The sequence below is a fragment of the Sander lucioperca genome, chromosome 21, assembly GCF_008315115.2.
Source record: "Sander lucioperca isolate FBNREF2018 chromosome 21, SLUC_FBN_1.2, whole genome shotgun sequence".
In the NCBI taxonomy this organism is placed as follows: Eukaryota; Metazoa; Chordata; class Actinopteri; order Perciformes; family Percidae; genus Sander; species Sander lucioperca.
The window spans coordinates 1,920,452-1,934,805 of NC_050193.1; the positions used below are offsets into that span (position 1 = coordinate 1,920,452).

General features: G+C 39.4%; 2 protein-coding genes across 3 annotated transcripts in view; one reads left to right on the plus strand and one right to left on the minus strand.

The window, feature by feature from the left end:
• Nucleotides 1-14,354, minus strand: part of LOC116062299 (cephalotoxin-like protein) — a 1,100,540-nt gene that overhangs the window by 293,098 nt on the left and 793,088 nt on the right. The gene's annotated exons all lie outside the window — the stretch shown is intronic.
• LOC116061934 (hibernation-specific plasma protein HP-55-like) lies at nt 92-3,662 on the plus strand. The gene is given in 4 exon segments (XM_031316307.2): nt 92-514; nt 3,196-3,287; nt 3,289-3,367; nt 3,452-3,662. Coding segments are annotated over 4 exon segments (726 nt in total). The 5' UTR covers nt 92-160; the 3' UTR covers nt 3,653-3,662.

The window sequence follows — 14,354 nt, forward strand, 5'->3', positions numbered from 1 at the left end:
GATTGTTTTCATGTGTTTCACATATAATATAATATAATATAAGAATATCTTCTTCTCCCCGGCTAGTGTGTCGGCTGCCATGGCTGTGTTGTTCATTTGAGCGCAGGGGGAGACGCACCGTCAGCTTTTCAGTGGTCTGGGTTTCAACAGTTCCCTCCTGATGCAGACAGATGTGGACCAGGCCTTCCAGACGTTCCTCCAGACGGCCAACGACACATCTCAGGAGGACGCCAGCAAAGGGACCACTGTGTTCGTGGACAACCGCTTCAAGCCAAAGCCGGAGTTCCTGCAGACCCTGAAGCAGTCGTACTTCGCAGATGGGTTCAATGTGGACTTCAGCCAAGCCAGAGAAAGTGCTGATACCATCAATAAGTACGTGGAGGGGAAGACTAACGGGAAGATTGACAAGCTGGTGAAAGACCTGGATCCAAACACAGTCATGTATCTCATCAGCTACATCTACTACAAAAGTAAGAAGGTCCATACATATTTTGAGGTTAAATTCTCTCTCTCCGTGTGTGCATGTCTGTTTTTAAGTTAATTTTCAATTCTGTCCTAATTACCTAGCATGCATGTCCTTATGGTGAGAAGAAACCAGAAACCCACACAAACACAGGGAGGATATGCAAAGTCCACACAGAAAGGCCTGGAACAACCTGGATTCGAACCCAGACCCTTCTTGCTGTGAGGCAGAAGTGCTAACCACTGAGCCACCATGCTTTCTTTCTTTCTTTCTTTCTTTCTTTCTTTCTTTCTTTCTTTAGTAGGGATGCACCGAATCCCGATTGTTGGTGTTCGGCCGAATACTGAATCCACTAGTTAAGATTCTGCCAAATCCAAATACCAAATCCTCCTCCCATCCTCAGTCCATTAACACAGTAAACACATTAAAGAAGTAAACCACGTCCACAGCCTCTAAAATAGTTAAATGTAACAACTTAATGTTGAATTCACACGCTCTTTTCACATCGTAGGAAAGTGAATGTGACAATTTTGTTTGGCAAATTTTGGCTAACCAGTGTATGATGAAGGCATGTTGTGAAATGTTTGTTTAAAGCACTTAAATAAGAAATGCATGTTGTTTTGTTTAAAAAAGTCTAAAGGAAATGGTCAATTATAGTGTGATTAAAACTCACTATTGACATTATTTACAGTACTTGATTTACAGCCAACATGTGAAAAGATACACAACCTTATTTGTTTAACAGTAATTTAGTTTTACTGCGAACCGTCACAGGAAATGCTTTTATTTTGAAGTAGCCTACACGGAAGTTGTCTGTTGTGTACTCTTGCTAGCTTTCGGAGATAAACGTGAGACGCTAGATGCAAAACATGTCCGTCAAGCTTAAGTTGTTCACTTTCTTGTGTGTAAAACTACAACATATTGAACAGTAAATGGTCACAGTAAAGGACAAGCATTTTTGGTTGTCATTCGAAGCCATTCCACTACAGAAGGCATGTTGGCTGGGTGAAATTAGAAAGCTAACGTTAGCTAACAAGCAGCAGCCGAGTAGGGTTCGGTGCGGTGGAAAAAAATTCTAAGGTTCGGCAGAAACCCAACCCCGTCAAAAAGCCCAATATTAGGCCGAATCTGAGTGCCATATGTCCTGGTAAGGAGGCAGGTTGGAGGTGTGGATGGGTCAATCAAACACAGAATTTCCCCCCTTGAGACCAGAGTTCATGTCCCGTCTGTAAAGAAAAGGAAACAAGAGTTTAATTTAATAGTATTTGTCTGTAGTTGATTATTCTTTGTAATGATGTGGCTTTTTTGTGCATCTGCTTAAAACTTCGGATCATAAGTGGGTTTTTTGAGAAGTAGTGTGATTATGGCGGTTTTCAGGGCAGATGGAACATAGCAACACAGTCTCACGGCAGTTTGTGTAAATGTCACGTTATTTTTAATCTATTGATTCATGTTCACGGGGACGTTTTCCTCGTTTTTTACGTGTAAATGTCACGTTATTTTCTCGGGGAAAGGACGCCGAGAGACGGCTGGGAAACGGCCGAAAATGACGCTCCATAAGCCGGGAGGCAGCCTGCTGGGGACGCGCCACAATAACGGGATGACGGAGGTTGGGTTTAGGAGAAACCCGACGGGGAAAGGGCGCCTTACACACCGGGCGACGGCCGCGGGGGATGGGGGACGCGCCACAATAACACACGGGACAAAACGCCACGCGATCCCCGGGAAACAAAGCGCCACACGCGGGACACGATCCCCACTCGTCGGGGTGAAAGTCCTGTGTAGTTTGACCTATCCACCACCCCGACCAACCTCCCTACGTGGATTTTCGGCTTTTTATACTACTCCCTACCATTTTCGTGCTATGGCCACGAAATATGCCTCCCATTGAAATACATTACTTCACTTGTTCATGCTGGCCACCACGTAAAAAACGAGAAAAACGTCCCCGTGAACACGAATCAATAGATTACAATAACGTCACATTTACACGAACTGCCATGAGACCGGGCTGGACATTGCCAGCCTATTTATTAGAGGTAGATTGAATAGATTCGATTTTTGTTTTGAAGAAGGTCATAAAGTTATTACAGTACAGTGCTTAGTAGTTTCAGTGAGTGACGGAGTTTGTGGTTTAAGGTGATGATTTATAGTAACGTCTGATTTTAACACAAACCAACATCTTTCTTGAACTTAACTAAGTCAGGGTTTTTTTCACCCAGGAGGAAAGGATCAGAGACCTTTTAGTTAAAGAGTAAGATCCTTTTAGTTTAACATGAAACAGCCCTGAAATCACCATCACCAAACTACACCAGACTCCATGTAAATAATCAGGACTTTTAGCGTGTATAGAGCCAGCATATCTCCACATGTAAATGGGTGAATTAAGGGTGATTGTTGGAACAGTGGGAAGATGAACCAAGACGGCTTTAGGTAGTTTGATTTAGTTTCTGTCCACTGTGAATGAAGTGTGTTTTACGATGATAAAAGTCCTGATTATTTACATGGAGTCTGGTGGGTTTGGTGATGGTGATTTTGGGGCTGTTTCATGTTACACTAAAAGGATCTTACTCTTTAACTAAAAGGTCTATCTCTGTAGGGATCCTTTCATAATGTTGTCAGACACTTATATAATACTATAATCTGAGTCTGTCAGTGATTAAAACATCATATCATTGTTTAAGGCCCTCATAGCCAAATAAAACTCATGCCCTAGTCAGATTCACTGAATGTTTGTCTCCCCGCCCCCCCAATGTTTTAGGAGACATTATGTATATATTCCAAAGTTCTCCATCAAGACTTCCTACAACCTCAACGATGTGCTGTGAAATGGGAATGACAGACATGTTTGGTCGTGCAAATTTGAGAGGCATTTCAGAGGAGCAAGGACTGGCAGTCTCAAAAGTAAGTAAACAGAGCATTTGTTTTATGTTAATTCACACATATTCCATTCGTCTGTCGTCTCACTTTGCCTCCGTTGCACCGCAGGTTGTGCACGAAGCTACGCTGGACGTGGACGAGGCCGGAGCCACCGCTGCCGCCGCCACAGGCATCAGCACAAAACGGACGTCTGCCCTCGCGGCCGATGTCCCTGTGTTGAAGTTCAATCGTCCATTCTTGGTCATCATCACTGAACGTAACACGGAGAACATCCTCTTCTTGGGAAAGATTATCAACCCAACCATCTGATGGATCATCACTTTGTGTTTGCTTGATTACAGCTGTTGCATCTCATATAAAGGAGTCAGAAAAATCTTTGTTTTGTTGTCTCTTGCTTTATTGAGAGTTTTTAGATAATGATCTTTGAAGGTAAAATGATGTAGGGATAAAATATGATCGACTTCCATAAGCATTTGGTATTCATTTATAATTAAAATACAATAGAGCTCAACAGTGACCGCCCACTTTTTGAACCGTTCTGGCAGCGGTGGCAGAAGTATTAAAATCCTTTACTTAAGTAAAAGTACCACCGCCACACTGTAAAAGTGAAAATGTTACTTCAGTAAAAGTCTGTAAGTATCATCAGGAAAATGTAGTTAAAGTATAAAAGTACTTAATGCAGAAAAATCCTCACATTTTGGAAACTGGAAACAGTTGATTTCATACGGACTTGTGTCTTCTACAGGCGCAGAAACTCTGTTTCACAACCTCACAGCTCGTGGTCAGTCCACCTCGGATGGTTTAGACATTGTGGCTAATAATCAAAATCCTTATAGAGAAAATGAATTGGAGTTTAAAGTTGACGGGACACAATAAAACTAGAGTGTGAATGCTGTATGTTCAAAGGCTGATGCTACACTGGATTGCTGGCTTGAATGTGTAAGAAGTAGGTGAAGTAGTAGGAATAGTTGACAACGTGAGAATGGGTTGATTTGGTATAAATGTCATTGAGAAGTTAAATAATACAAATGTTTGAAAGATGGGCAATATTATGTTTTTAGAAAAAGCTGACTCTAAACAGGAAATGGCTTAACCCTCGTGTTGTATTCCCATTGACCATTAACTTTTTGTCCATCCAGGTCAAAAGTGAATTTAAATTTTTGGCTCTTTTTTATGCTTTTGACACTTTTTAAAACGTTTTTGTCACTTTTTTCAACGTTTTATTTTTAAATTCATGGTGAATAAACCTAATTTAAATGACATTATACCTAATTTTTGAGTTAAAAAAGCAGAAATTATGAATTATTTTGACTAATAGTTAAGATCAGAGGATGTTGAGTGACTCACACATAGGCGCCGATACCGAGCACCCAATGAAACTGGTAAACTACAGCCTCGTGGTGCATTTGAAGTTATTGTAAATGTCCATTTCCTATCTGGTGGTTGTTTTTGTCGTTCAACAGCAATTTACTAGTGAAATAAGTTATTGTTATTACATTATTATTAAATCATTTAATTTTGACCATATGGCCTTAGCAATAAACAAGCCGTTCTTTAATGTCACCAACTGTTGTTTAGTACCCTTTTTTTTTCTTTTCTTTTTTTACTTTCTTAAAAAGTATCGGTTCAGGCACTGTTAATTATGTGTACGATTAATTTAGATTAATTAATCACAGAGTATGTAATTAATTAGATTAAATGTTTTAATCGATTTACAGCCCTTATATATATATATATATATATATATATATATATATATATATATATATATATATATATATACCTAACCAACCCAACCAACGAAGGCAACGAGTGCTAGCCAATCAGACGCAGAGTAGGAAAGGTCATGCCTTTGACAAAGTAGGAAGGTCTGATGGCTTTAATCTGTGTAATAATAAGACATTAATGTTTGGGAGAGTGCTTTGCATATTTTTCTTTAGGAATACTGGTACAGTAATGGACAATTCCGCTTCCAACCTGTACGGGGACCGAAGCGGGAAAAGTTCTCTAATGTGGCTTTAAAATCACTATTAAACTACTACTACTATTAAACTTTATTTCAGTTTTAACATCAACTAAGTTATTTATTTTGATTCATTAAAAGCTTGAAGGTCCTGAAAATAATTAAATATATGAATAATTAAAGTTACTAAAGTAACATTATAACTGTTAAGTTGCTGCAGTCTGTTCCAGCTCAGTGTAACTCTGTTGTTCTTGATCCGACCACCAGATGGAGATAATGTGACAAGAAACAAGATGTGACAAGAGTTTTTCTTTAACCTGGACTCCATGTTCCCATGTTTCTGTGTCTGAGTGTCTGATGGAACAACAATCTGTGAAACTGGTCCAGTATTAAACCAGAACCAAGCTGTAATGTAACCCTACAGGACTAATGTTCAGCAGCAGTTAGAACCAAGCTGTAATGTAACCCTACAGGACTAAAGTTCAGCAGCAGTTAGAACCAAGTATAGGGTACCAATATAGGGTACCAGTGTAGGATACCATTATAGGCTACCAGTATCGCTGGTACTCCGGTTCAACTCTAACCTGCGGAAAAGCTCCAAATTGTATAAATCATTTGTTTCCTTCTTTTCTCCCCAGACATCCTATATTATTCATTATTTATTTATTTTTTACTTCAACACTGTATTTGTATTTTATAAGGTTACTAAAAGCTGATACCTTATACTTTCATATTTTCACTGAATACAGTTCTTTCAAATACCACCTAATGACTTTGAAGTTCACAACAACAAAAATTCTGTCTGGCAGTATCTCATAGTGTGTTAGTCAGCCCACACTGTGAAAGTGTCCCTTTTGTGATCTTATATTGTGTGCTAGACTGTAAAACGTGAATAGGATGATCCATGGGTGCAAAAAAACATTCCCTCAGATGCTACTGAAGGGCTCAGTAAACAGGCCTGGCTGTTTGTGTCCCTGTGCTGCCTGTCCCGGCTGTCTCTGGGACTTGTACCTATAAAATGGTATTTTTAGTTTCAAAAAACTTTCCCGAATTTACCAATATGTATGATATCCCTTTTGTTATTTATTAGCCTAGTCTCGCTTGCCAAATGTCCACAGTGCTGAGAAAAGTGGCTGAGTGCAGTTCTGTTATTTTGTTATTTCAATGATTTTACTATGAAGCAGCCAAATCAGGAAATGTTGGGTTTTATCAGCAGTAACTTAACACAACTCCTATACGGACATAAAACATAAAATAAAGTAGATTTGTAGTATAGAAACGACAGCTCTGTTCAGTTATATTTTCCTCACTGATTATACTTGATTTCACCCACAACCCATCCACTGTTAATCAGAATGTTTGTTTTTATGACTCATCCCGCAGATTAACAGCCGGTGGTTATGGACTTTGTCAGGGTTCAGTTTGTGAAGAAAACAGAGGGGGGATGTTTTTTGATCATGGACAACAAAACAACACAACATGCAATAATTAAATCCCCCTTCCTGTATGATGGATAGTCACTCGACCAGCCTTGCCAAAACACTTATTTATAAACTTTAATATCAATGCAAAATAATCTGAAAATGAAATAGCACAGACGCCCGGGAGCATAGTTGGTAGAGCTGAAAGAGGTTTAATCCACGTGCAGAGGGGGTCCCACCTAATATTTTTTTTATGTTTTATTTTAATAAATATTTTAAAGATGCCTTGGTTGTCCTTTATAAAAAAAATTCTATCTTATCTATATTTTAATAATTGTATTGTTTTTTTTTCTCTATTCTTAATGTTTATTATTATTATTATTATTATTATTATTATTACACACTGAATTACTTGCCTCAAGATTTTAACATGATAATCCACATGCCATTGGTTTTATGCAGGACCATGTGTGTGGTTTTATTCTATGATGTATTTTAAATTATTTATGGTTATTTATTGTGTGGCACTTTTACTTTTTAAGCACTTTTAAACCTAGCACTTATTACTAATTTTTAATGGTATGTGTACTTTTTAACCTCAAGGGAAAGTAATTCAGTAAGTATTCAAGACTTTTTTGTTGTTGTTTTTGTTTTTAGTTCCCTCTTTTTTATGTGGAGATAGATTTAGATTGTTAACCTGCCTTTAATATCTGGCCTTCTTTTAAACAGCTTTTATATAACCAACCGTGGTTTTTTAAGGAGGTTTTAAATTGTTTTAATCACCACCAGTGGTCCTCTTGTGCCCGTGTCCCTCACAGCGCCCATCCTGGGCATTGTGTTTTAACCCTAAACCTAATCCTAACCCCCTAACCCTTTGTTCGTTTTGGTGCCTAAACTTAACTGTCATCACTGCATGATGATCACTTTTTTTCTGGCTTTTCATCGCTTCCTGAGTTCACAAACTACAGAGCAGCCCCGAGACCGAAATAACAAAACCTGCGCGTGTTAATCACGCATGAAAAAAATCGTGCCGTTTAAAGCAATTTGTGTTAAATTGTTTTCATGTTCATTTTGACAGCCCTAATATATACACATTTTGTTTTTGTTTCCATTAAAAATTAAAGTGCAAATCTTTTTTTAGAGACATGTTTTAATATTTGCTTTTCCAATAGAGATACACAAAGATACACTTCGTCGGTGACTCGTCATAGCTGGTGGCGTGGCACAATTCATTCCCCGGATAACATAGCGTTAACTCTATGGATACACAAAAGCACTTTTAACGCTTGACAGAGCAAGATACATAAAAAAGAAACTGAGCCGTGTTGGGTCAGATTGTCCGTACATTATTTGTGATGGGACAAACGACCCAACGGAGCGGCCAGAGGTGTCGTTACTCCACATATTTTGTCGGGAAACATTAGCTACCTGATTGAGTCTCCAGGTAAGAGACAGCTAACGTTAACTGTTAGCTAATCTTAGATGATTTAATATAACTGTATTATCAGTAACGTTATCCCCGGGTCATTAAACAGTCTGTTGTTATCCTACGTTCATTAAAGCTATGATATTAAATATTAGTATGTCTTGTTAAATGAATAAACTCCATGTAACTGTTACAGTTTGGACTGTAGCAGCAACGTTAGTGGTATTAACACCAGCTCCGTCTGTCTATTCTGCAGTATATAAAACTTACAATCACGATTTTTTGAATTATTAGAACGCCCCTAAGCAACTTTTTGGCATTGTACCAAACGAAAAAACAATCGTAAATATGACAAAGAGTAAAGATTAACCGCTAACAAGGTCTACACTTATTCATTCTAATGGTTTGTTTTCCCACACGGCATAAACAGAAATGAGGTTTTAGTGGGTGTTACCAGTAACGCCGTCCAAGTCTATTGTGTGTTGGTCCAGGACTAATTTGGCGTCATTTTTCAAAATGCAGTGTAAAACCACTTAGTTAGTGTTGGGGAAGGTTCGTGGGTGGATTTACAAAATATCGGTGAATGGGTGAAAGTGCTGTGTTTCACCCATTCACCAGAGGTTTGGTCTGTTTTAGTGAACATGTCAGTGAACTGATGTGTTTATGTCAAATGGGATGGATGGTTCCACTCCCATGTGTACGACTTGTTCACGTCATTAAACAGTTGGATGATCACAGAGTTGGTTGTGTACGCCGACACTATAACACCATGTCCTCTAAAGGTGGGTTGAGTTCATGGATGTATAATCAGAGCTGGATACAGCGCTGGAGGCAGAGCCCCTTCATTTCATTCATTCCTGTGAAGGTTGCTCAGTGGAGCATGAAGCCATCATGGAGCCAAAAATGACCCGGATGATTGGCGGTGCTTCCTCACCGTGTGGCCCATAGAGCAGGAACCCTAAAGACCTCTGCCAGACGAGCCGGCTACTTCTGGTTCAGCGCTCCGCTAACTTGAAGGGGGATTAAATTATGTAATCATAACATGTTATTCTGGTTTAAGAAGCATCCTTTGGACATTTATACAGCGCATTCAAAAGCTGTTCGACGCCCTAGATCGTTAAATTGCATTCACGCATTTCCTTGGATATAAGTAATCGTAATTATGACTTGGATATAACATTAGTAGTATTAATATCGGACAAATCTATTTCTGATTTTGAGGTGTGACCAGAGGCATATTACTCCTGCAACTTCATGGCAACTCAAGTCAGCACAAACATAGAAATCTGAATGTCAAAGTTTCATGGACACGTTGCTAAATCAAGAATAAAGTTTGATTAATCATTGACTTTGCAGCCAGACAGTTTACTGAAATCATTCAGTCTAATTAAGAGAAATACAGTGAGACTTTGAACTCTTTATTTGTTTATCTTGACTCTTGTTTGAGCTCAATGAGCAAACCGATTAAAGGCCAACAGCCTCTCCTGCCTCCTCTCTGGGACTCACACATTAATATCTACAGCTGGTATCAGCTGCCATCTGGGAGCTTTGTAACTCCAGCTTTTCACAATCAGCAACGGCAAAACAGTTGCTCTCTGCTAATGAAACAGAAAGAGAGAGAAAAAAGTTTAAACATCAGATCCATGTAACCAGTTTCTCCAACAGAAATTAGTCTGAATATTTACAGTCTGTTCGCTGTTTGCTTCAGTTTGACAAATTCAGGAGACACTGTTGAAATGAACATTTCCAGACTCAGTCCAGTCAAACCCGGCCCCTCGCAAGTTTTGGCCGACCTAGTTGTGTGCCAAACCAAAAAGAAGGGAACCTTTCTCTTCTTTTTTTTACTGTAATTATGCGACACTCAAAGCAGAATTTGGCAGATTTGCCGACTTTGACTTTCCCCCCAGAAGCAGAGAGTTTGCATATTCAGGATGTGAAACAGACAGACGACCAATCACAACTTGCTGACGCTTCTGGGCCATCCAGCCAGTCGACCAATCACAGCAGGCAGATGTCTCTGGGCCAGTGTCCTGTTCTCCGAGCCTCACTCCAGGTCTGAACTCTCTGCTTGCTTACTGTGTATTACAAACGTTTTCATCTCAAGTTCATAGGGAAATAATGTTAGCACTAGCAGCTAGTTAGAGCTAGCAGTGATAGCATTAGCTAGCTTATTGTTATCTGCTAATGTTTTTACACAAGTTTACGAGTAGCCTAAAATACATGGTTGTTAGAAGTGAGCTTAACAATAGCCAGCTAACTGCAACAAAACTTTCAAGTAGAGTGTGCCTACAGATAAAAACACTTACCATCCTCCACCATGGACTCCAACAACGAGTCCACACTCCCTCCCATTGCTCGCCGGTCTTTGCCCGTAAATTGTGTCCATTTGGTCAAACCACTTCCAGGTTTTTTGGTTTGAACCACTCCGGCCATTGTGGTCACTGATGGCGCGATAGTCACTTTTCAGCTTACCAGTACGCTCCCTCGCCATCCTATCCCAGCAAGCTCCCTCACCATCCTTTCCTCTGTCTTCCCTCACCCTCCTAGCTTGTACCCTGGAGTCCCTCGCCCTCCTAGGTTTGGCTCTTGAGTCCCTCGCCAACCTTCCCTAGTCCACATGTCTCCGCTCCTGGTGTCCTCCTCCCCTTACCTCCTTCCCCACTTTGTTTAATAAACTTTTTGTTGTTTGAATTTTGCATTTGGGTCTGTTCTGTCCTTCCCTTATAACACATTTTACCATTATTAACTAGGTACATTCGAGAAGTGTATTAATATACACAGAGACATGGCATACATACAGATAAACACAGGTATGAAAAATAACAACTAAAATAATAAAGTGCACACATAACAGAAACCCTTTTCAGTTCTATGAGCTCAATTGTTCCTTGATGACAAGAGTTCAGAGATGTTCAACGTTGGGGCCCATATGAGTTTGGTTTCTGTTTGTCCTACCACCATGAAGAAGGAATCCAGGGCAACCCGTCTAAGTTCAGAGTCTCCATCCTGTAGCTCGCCACCCAGCCAACTGAACTGGGAATCTCTAAACCCTAGAAGTCTCTGGGATCTGAAGAGTCAATGTGATTCAATATCCCTTTCAGGTATCAAAAGTACATTTATATTAATAGTTAACCTTTATACAAAAAATTCTAATTCAAGTTTTATGGAACCTACCCAGATAGCAAATAGTCATTGAAACAATGTTAAATCAACATCCTGCTGTCAAAGTCATTGAATCAACATCGAACTCTGATGTTTATTCTTCATCATGTTACACCCTCTATTATAACTGAAACAACGTTTAAATCATACCTAGAGATCAACAGAATTTCAATGGTATTTCGATTACAGTGGATATTGAAACAATGTTGAAATCCCAGCATATCAACGAAACTTCAATGGTATTTTAGTAGCCTATACCACAGGTTTAATCTAAAAAATTATAAATTAATATATTAAAACAGTATTAGGCTATTATAATCCTGCTTATCGACAGCCAGGATGGGCTATGAGCAAAATATAGAAACTATGGCAGAGCTTTCTGCCTAGACTTTCTAGCACAAATGACACCCCACGCATTTAAAAAAAAAATGAAACAATTGTTTTTATTGTTTTTTTTTTCTTTCTTTTTTTCTTTTAATGTGCTATATCTCCAGGGTCGGTCGTCCAGCTCCCCCCGCCCGGTCTGGGGCGTAGCGCAGCCACTTCTGCACAGCTTCAGAAAATTCATAGGCATTTGCCATACTCAGCCATTGAGTCAAGGCATCTAAAAAGAAAAAAAGTGTGTGTGTGTGTGTGTGTGTGTGTGTGTGTGTGGCAATAGCTAGTATCCTTCCCTCACAAACGCCTCACACTCAAGTCCTACACTAGTCTAATTTAATTTGAGCGCTACCGTTGCCCATGTTTTCCCCTCATGCCCTTCAGCTACGACGTCACCATAGGACCACGCCCAGGATCACGTCACTCTCGTCTCTGAATCACATGTTTCAGGTGTGATCGCTCTTTGATTGGCGCTAGCTTGACTGTCAAATATGTGTGCTGGATGGTGCTCCGATATTTTTCCACTTTGATCTGAAGCGTCACTGAGGTAATTTGTGGCAGAAGGGACACCACCACAAACTTCGCATCTGGAAACATTAACTAGTAAGTCTATCAGAATAAATGCAACGTTGCACGTCTAATAGCCTAATAGGCGAATGTAGCCGTTTTTAACATCAATTTGGAAAAGTCTGTCAAATAGCCTAGCTTAGGATGGAATTATTTGACAAACACGTAGGCTAGGTTACCAGTTTTATGACATAAGGCTCCAGTTTGAGTGGAGTGCTTCTCCCTTCTCACCAGAGAGATAAACATATTTTAAATGTTTCTGTATCTATCTGTGTCTATCCAGTTTTACAATGTGTCTATCCAGTGTTACACAATTTAGAGAAATAGCCTAGCTGAGGTAGACTTCCACCTGCCAGATGTGATTCGGCCTCAGGTTAGCCCTTTCTTAGCTTCCACAGGCGAACTACGGAAAAGCGAATTGGCCTAGGGGTAGGCTTCACTCATTCCCTTTTTCATTTAAAGGCCAACGCACACCGGTGTTCTGTCAAACTGGGCTACTTGTCGTCGTCGAGTTGTGCTACCATTAGTTGCACCTTGACATGTATACACCAGTCGCACATAGACAGTAAAGTGATGTCGTTTTCTGAACTTATCAGACTGTTGTAACTGTTCTATTATTTGCCTTTAACCACTTAGTCATTATATCCACATTATTGATGATTATTTATCAAAAATATAATGTAAATATTTTGTGAAAGCACCAATAGTCAACACTATATCATTGCGGTATCGATATTGTGGTATTTTGTCAAAAATATCGTAATATTTGATTTTCTCCATATCGCCCTGCACTACTTTTGGGGCAGAGAATCGATTGAGGGCATAATGTTTACTGAAAGCACTGCATTCATACTTAAGCAGAATGACTTACCAAACATGCATTTGCAGAGGGACATTTCTTTAAAGGACCGCTTCTGTTTGGTCACATCCTTATTTTTCTTGCCAGCCCAGTTTAGGCCTGAGGCTAGCTCGTTGGTCATGCTGTATGCCAGCATGTGCCGAACCCTGATCTCCAGGGTGGTCCCCCCAATAATTGTGAAGCGGGCCACCTATCAAAATAAAAAAGTGTAACTATTTCAGTTTAAACAATAAACAATTTTAAAAAGGTATTTTTCAAAAGATGATGTAATGTTGCTCTATGTAGGTTTGTCAATTTTCAAATCTGAATTTAACTGAGATTAAAGTATTAAAGTGTGATATTTGTTTGCATCCTTGTGTGGGATGAGATTAAACACAGATTAACAGATTTGTTAAACAGTTTAACAAAATTTGGCAGAGCAGTAGGGCTGCTCGATTATGGAAAAGAATATAATCACGATTATTTCTGTCAATATTGAATTCACGGTAATTTAACACGTTTACTCGTTGACTTCTGGAAAGATCTTGCAATTATTGAACTTATAAAACAATGGAAAAAGTTAAATAAATCAACAGTAAAAAAAACAAAAAACACATACAACTGTGAAATTTGCCTTAATACTTTTCCTATTTAAACTTTATTTTTTCATTCAGAACACAAGAGGAAATAAGAGTTTACTTGCAAAATGTAATGAGCTAAATAATTGTTTTTCTCGATTATTCTGTTTTTACGATCATTGGGAGCCAAAAGCTTCTGTAAGGATATAAACTTGATAAGGCCAGGTAGAAAAAAAGTGTGTGTGTGTGTGTGTGTGTGTGTGGCAATAGCTAGTATCCTTCCCTCACAAACGCCTCACACTCAAGTCCTACACTAGTCTAATTTAATTTGAGCGCTACCGTTGCCCATGTTTTCCCCTCATGCCCTTCAGCTAGAAGAACGACGTCACCATAGGACCACGCCCAGGATCACGTCACTCTCGTCTCTGAATCACATGTTTCAGGTGTGATCGCTCTTTGATTGACTGTCACTGCTCACCACTGTCAACTCCGTGACAGTGGTGAGCAGCTTCTGTAAGGTTACATCTATTGACAGGAATAAGAAATATTGGGTTTAGTGCAAAACTTAGCTGGAGGCTGTTGGTGTGTATGACAAAAAGAGTTGCGGGGGGGGGGGTATAAAAGATGTTACAGGTTATTAAGCTGAATTAGCTTCTCTGCTTACTTTGTTACACACAC